The 7,042-nt window shown below is 41.5% G+C and overlaps 1 protein-coding gene across 1 annotated transcript; it reads left to right on the plus strand.

Moving 5' to 3' along the window:
- The first annotated feature begins 3,276 nt into the window (after positions 1–3,276).
- Positions 3,277–4,206, plus strand: LOC142185533 (olfactory receptor 5V1-like). Its single transcript, XM_075260961.1, has one exon. It carries the CDS (start codon positions 3,277–3,279, stop codon positions 4,204–4,206), a length of 930 nt encoding a protein of 309 aa, XP_075117062.1.
- The last annotated feature ends 2,836 nt before the right edge of the window (positions 4,207–7,042 follow it).

Consider the following 7,042-nt stretch of genomic DNA (forward strand, 5'->3'; position numbering starts at 1 on the left):
CGCGACTTTGTCTGCAAGTTGGTGTTGGCGCTGAGCCACTTATATTTAGCCAATTGCTGTTGTGGATGATCAGCCTGCTCCCGCGTCTTGGCTCTGCTACATCGCAGCATATGCGCAGCATACTCAGTTGTATGTACATCTCTGCATATGGAGAGCGTATTGAGCTGTGCTACAGCGCTGCCTAAGCTCTGCTACATCTGGCCATTTGGATTAGAGGGGTGTTCTTATGTCAGTGTGTGAGCAGCTTCTGTGTTACAAAGGGCTGAATCGATGTTGCTGAAATGTACCAAAGTTCGATCAGCCTGCTCCCGCGTCTTGGCTCTGCTACATTGCTGCATATGCGTAGGATACCCAGCTGTATGTACATGTTTGCATATGGAGAGCCTACAGAGGTGTGTTACAGCACTGCGTAAGCTCTGCTACATCGGTCAATTGTGATTACAGGGGTTTGGTTATGTGACTGTCTGAGCAGCTTCTGGTGTTACAAAGGGCTGAACAGATGTTGCTGAAATGTGCCAAAGTTCTCCCCCCTCCCTATCAGAGGCAGAACAACACATTCCCCGTCGTACTCACTGAAACTCTACACCCAATATACTCCTCTTGCCCACACACATCCTGCATGTTCTGTAATCTCCTGATCTTCCATGAGACTCCATTTTCATCAGCTTTCACAGTGTCCAGCTGCATCCCATATAGCTATGCCCACAAAATAGTGCGTAGCTCTGCCCACTGCCTAGCATGATCTTATCCTAGAATGGTTGAAGGACCAGTGATGATGTCATCACAGGTCCTTTAGTGTTGTGTGAACCTACATTCCTTCACTGCGGTTGTGTAGTGATGTCATTTACTGGGATAAAAAGTAGCCTATGTTTTAATCGGGGTTCCTATCTATGTATGTGGCAAATTTCATGCAAATCCGTTCAGCCGTTTTTGCATGATTGAGGAACAAACATCCAAACCCACATCGCCTACATAGGATTGGTTCTCAGGAGGACACCCATTGTTAGGAATGTGACAATGTGGAGGCAGATCTCCTGCACACTATGTGGAGATGTCCTAGTCATCTCGGTGATGGAGAGCCGGAAATGGTGGTCTTACGACTTCTATGCCAAGTGATTGTCTCCCATTGGAAAGGTCCTTATTCCCCTAGACTTTCAGATTATAATCTAGATTTAATACCATATAACCTTTAGAGAAGTATGTGTGTCATAAAGTTTGAGAACTTATGGTCTCTGTGGTTGTATAACCCTGGTCTAACCCAAAAGATGAGCGAATCGAAGCTGATGAAAAATAATTCAATCCAAATTTCAGGAAATATTCGATTCACATTGGAACAGGATTTCTTCGCATATCATGTTAGGACATGGGGCAAGGAACTCTGGGAATGTGACAACGATACTACTTTATTATCCTATCTAGCTTTCATTTTATTATAAAACAGGTTGTAACATTCTGTAACTGAGCTGTTGCTAGGGAAAGTCCGCACACAGTTGTATTCTGAATATACTGTATATAACATCACATGCCCGACTGTGTTTTTAACTAGTGATATCTCAAATTCATTTATAGCTAGTGCTTCAATCTTGGCAGGTTCTCATATCGGAATTGTTTTTCTAGGTGATATAAAACTGGAAATACGGCCAATTGAAATGGCCATCCCCCATTGGTAAATGCTTCAGCTCTATGTACTACATTGAGTACATGTGTAAAAACAGTCTCCTGGCAATGCTTAGTTAGAGCTTTGTTAATGGGAAATTTATGGCCTGTTTTCTATTCAAAGGAAGATAGATAGGTTAATAAAGTATAATACAAAAATGTTCACCAAACACTTCTTGATACATTTGCAAAAAAATAAAACAACATGCGAGTTACACTTTAAGTTAAAATTAGGGTTGAGCTGATCTTGAGATTTCAGGATCATTTCTAAAATCCGATTTCTGAACATTTTGCATTCAAACCTGATTCTGATCCTAATGCAAGTCAATGCAATTTTTTTTATCGAAGATCAGATTTCAAATATGATCCTATTCACTATACAGCATGGAGTCCAAAAATTGAACACTTTAATTTTTAGACTCCATGCTGTGTAGTGATTTTAAAAAAATCCTCTGGCTACTTAGTCCTCCCTGGTGTCCACTTACCTGCACAGATCGCTGCCACTGCCACTCCTCATTCTTCTCGCTCCTCTTCTCTCATTCACATGCCTTCAGATTGCCATGCGCGCCCCCGCCTCCCTAGGATAGTGTTAGAGATACTGGGAGTAGGCGGGGCTTGTTGTGGCTTAGGAGAGTGTGGGCGGATACAGGGCGGGGAGATGTGAGTGCATCACTCACGTTTCCCCTCCCAGTACCTGCCCAAACTCTCCTAAGCCACAAGCCCTACCTTCTTCCTAGGTCTGTAACACTAACCTGGGATCTAGAGGTACACACGGCGCTCTGAAGGCCTGTAAATGAGAGAGAAAAATGGGGAGCGACAGCGGCAGTGGATCTGTGCAGGTAAGTTGAGCGATCAGGATCGGAATTCCGTTCCCGATCAATTTTAGGCATGATTAGAACCCAATTTCGATTGTGAAATTTACTTGATTGCTGATCGGGATCTGATGTTTTCCAATCCTGATTGCTCAACCCTAGTTAAAATGTATCGGGGACCAACTGTATAGTAATTTTCAACCTTGAAGCTTGAATTTAGATCAGGATGTCAATTTAAGATGTGTAACATAATTTTTATAATAACTAATATCATAATCATGTCTTCGGAGAAAACCTCATTCTCCAGTGTATGGAGATCCTCAGCATTTCCCAGTTGTGTAGAGCTGATGATATATTAGGAGGGAAAGACTCTTATATATACTGGTACACTGAGTATCTATGAAGGTAGGTGAAGAACATGGAGTGTACAGAGTGTACGGACTCCATGGAGATCATCAAGATGCCAGACATTGCTGTTGTATCCATCACCGACATGGCCATTCCCCGTACAGTCCTTCGTAGGGTCCTCTGATCGGTTCAAGATAGGGATAAGAAGACTCGGAGAGATGGGACCTGGGGTGCAACTAGGAAGATTTTCTTTTTATTTCACTTTACCAAGAACATGAATAGCACAAATATTGTTTTGTTGGGTTTATTCAGAATAACCCATTCTCTATCTCTGCTCAGTCCGGGCCCAGGACATGGTAGACCATTCTATTTATCATATCTGAGTAATGAACATGTCGTAAGAAATTACTGATATTTTCCATCTTTACTGTGAACATTGACACCATTTCCTTCAGGACTTATGAGCTCCTCCAACCAGACTTTAGTGACGTACTTCATCTTATCTGGGATTTCCAATGTCCCGGAGCTGCAGCTTCCAATCTTCCTTGTGGTTCTGCTGACATATCTCGTCACTCTTTGGGGTAACATGACTATTTTTCTGCTGGTCTGCCTGGATCGTCACCTCCACACCCCCATGTACTTCTTCCTCTGCAATTTGTCTATTCTGGACATGTCCTCCTCCACCATCACCATGCACAGGATCTTCTTCAGCTTCCTTACAGGAGATACCACAATATCTTTCTTTGCTTGCCTTGCCCAAATGTATATTTTTGCATCACTGACTACCGATGAGCTGCTTCTTCTGACGATTATGAGTTATGACCGATATATGGCCATCTGTAGCCCCTTGCGTTATCATACTGTGATGAGTCTTAAGTTCTGCAGCAAGTTGACTGCCATCTGTTGGGCAATTGGGTTCATACAGGTGCTGCCACTTGTGGTCATGCTCTCAAGTATCACTTGTTTCAAGAGCATTGAGATCAACCACTTCTTCTGTGACATCATGCCCCTTATAGCACTTCCTTGTGGGGACATCTCCGCTTTGGAACTGTTCAATTTCGTCAATGGGCTAATCTTGGCTGTTTTGCCGTTCTTTCTGACGTTCATCCCTTACATATTTATTGTCAATGCAATTCTTAAGATTCGTTCTTCTACTGGGAGACGTAAAACTTTCTACACTTGCTCCTCGCACCTCACAGTCATTATCCTTCTATACACGTCCCTGGTCTGCCAGTATCTCCAGCCAGGTTCAACGACTAGCAAGGCCTCCAGTAAGCTATACTCTCTTTTTAACACAGCAGCCGTCCCCTTGCTCAATCCCCTAATATACAGCTTGAAAAATAAAGATGTGAAGGAAGCTCTAAAGAGAAGGAGGAGGTTATTATCGTGAGTCAATAGGAGGAATTTATCAAACCCTGCACTCAAATTCTGGAGAATTCTGGAGTGAAAAGTTGCAATTTAGTAGAGATTTGCAACTTTTTGAGGACATTTGCAACATTTTGCATTTCTGGGTAAGACAGTTGGCTTGGTTGGACTGTCTAGCCTTCCAATCCAGATGACCAAACTGGTTAGTAATGAGCTGGGTGAGTTATGAATTTTTTAAAAAAATCAGGTTTGGCAAAACCCAAAAATTTGGGGGTTTCATCACCCATGAATTGTTACTATACTTAGGGTTCCATAGAGATAATAAGTGGAATAAATGTAGGGTCATGTGCTTTGCGCTGACCTGATGATGCGTGAGCCAAAGCTTAATAATGTCAGGGTGCCCCTCGAGACTGCTGATGCCCAATCACAGGCCTCAGTGGTGATCGCAGGGACATTGCAGAACACCCTTGAAGTGGCTGGAAAAGGTCACAAGAGACCATGGGAGAAGATTCTGGAAAAGAAAGCCAGGCACCCGGTGGCACAAGAGTATAATCATAGAACTTCAGGTGCCAAAATTCACAAAATGAATCTTGTAACGTTTGTCCATCTCTACTGTTTGTACCCTAAATTTACCCACTGATACTTGTCACAATTTTGGGGTAATGTTGTTCTTATCCAATGAGGTGGAATTTGAGAAAAACTGCAATTTCACAATTTTGTGGAATATGCTCCTTAGATACGGGATATGTTCCTTATAGTCTTTGGATTAGTGCGATTACAGCGATACAAAATTTCTGAAATTTTTATTATGTTTCTAGTGATATCATATTATGTATATATAATAAATATATAATTATATAAATTACCTTTATAGAAATCTTAAACGTTTGTATGTTTCTATGGATGGAGCTGGCTATGGTGGGTTTTTTGGTTTTTCTCTTTTGTGGCACAAGATGCCCGATAGTTTGATCGCTCTTTATTCAGTTTTATTTGGGAAGCAAAATGGAATAAATTTGGCTATTTTGTTTTTTAATTTTTTTTTACACCCATATGAAATTAATATTTTTAGATTTCTATAGTTCGTGCATTATCTATTTTAAAAAAATGCAGATTATGAGCCCCATATAGGGATATATATATATATATATATATATATATATATATATATATATATATGGATCACAATGTACATTTTCCCCATCAGGATGTCTTTGGAGTATGGGAGGAAATCCACACAAACACGGGGAGAACGTACAAACTCTTGCAAGATGTTGTCCTTGGCAGGATTCGAACCCAGGACTCCAGCGCTGCAAGGCTACAGTCCTAAGCACTGAGCCACCCTGATACCCCTTAAAAACTTTTCTTATGCAGGAATTTAAATGTTTTTCTTTGTTTTTAGTTGTGAAAAGTGAATAAGGAATGGGCTGGTATGCATTCTATATTATTCACTTATATATTTTTTATATGTATTTTTCCTTTTTGTTAAGTCTCCATAGCAATCACTGGATTGCTTATACCATAGACTGTAATACACTTGTATTGAAATTTTTGGCTGAATCATTAAGTAATTGGATGATCTTGCAGCGAGGGAGCCGTACTGATATCTGAAAGGTATTTGAGGATTTGGGGTTCGGAGTGGAGGAGCATGGAAAGGGAGGGGTCCAGCACAACAAAATGCCTGTGACTCTTCCGATCAGGAGATTTGCCCACTCCTCTGGGACTCCGGGAGGTCACCCTTTGTGTGATAACTTTTCGGACATTCTGGAAGACTTAACAAATATGCACCATTATTTCTATTCAGTATGCTAATCCAAGGGTCACATGATGTGTATCATATTTACATACTTATTTTGGGTGAGCCACACGCGTTTCATGTCTCCGTTGGACATGACACACCTCTTTGTAAAAAAATATGCAAATCTATTCTCCAGGATGTAATTAGGAGAACAGTGCCTCTGTATGCCGTCCTCTAGAGGGCAGCCTCCTTAACATCATGCATGACTCAGTTAAAAAGTCTACTATCATGATGCGGATTTAATTGCCAAAGTAGTATTTCTATTCCAAAAGGAACAGATTCCCAGCTATGGACAGCGCTGTTTTGGCCTATTAGTATCCCTGCGCTATGCTGAGGAGGCCCAATGGGCCGAAACAGCGCTGTCCATAGCTGGGAATCTGTTCCTTTTGGAATAGAAATACTAATTTGGCAATTAAATCCGCATCATGATAGTAGACTTTTTAACTGAGTCATGCATGATGTTAAGGAGGCTGCCCTCTAGAGGGCTGCGTACAGAGTGCACTGTTCTCCTAATTACATAATAATTTGCATATATTTTACTCAGAATCCCTAGCGGAGCAGGAATGACTTGTAAGTCTCCGTACTGCCTATGTAGGCACACACTCTCCCTGATGTGTATGATTATTTCTTCTTTGTGTGTGTCATTCCACTCTTGTGACATGGACAATCCAACGTGCTGGCTGTGCCCCTTTGTCAGGCAAAATCAACATATATTGTGCCCAGGTTACTTGTGAAATAACAGAGTCTGGTAGATTGGAGGTCTCAAAGCTATAAGATAAAAGCTGTACGATTTCAAAGATGCCTTTGTGTTACAGACGTCTTGGCTCTTGTACTTTCACTAATAACATGAAATAGACTAAGACAGAACCTTGAGTTGTCCTTGTATGTACATTGTAACAGTGTGTATGTAACAGTACAGTTTAATCTTGAAAGTATGCTGCGGCCTAAGCTCTACATCCCACAGGCTAAGCCCATCTACCAATGTGTCACTGAAACCAGGAAGTAGAGGGGAGAGGAGACAAGAGAGAAGGAGAAACCCTGAGATGGGAAAACCCCTTTAAGGTCT

The sequence above is a fragment of the Leptodactylus fuscus genome, chromosome 11 (genome assembly GCF_031893055.1).
Source record: "Leptodactylus fuscus isolate aLepFus1 chromosome 11, aLepFus1.hap2, whole genome shotgun sequence".
Taxonomy (NCBI): Eukaryota; Metazoa; Chordata; class Amphibia; order Anura; family Leptodactylidae; genus Leptodactylus; species Leptodactylus fuscus.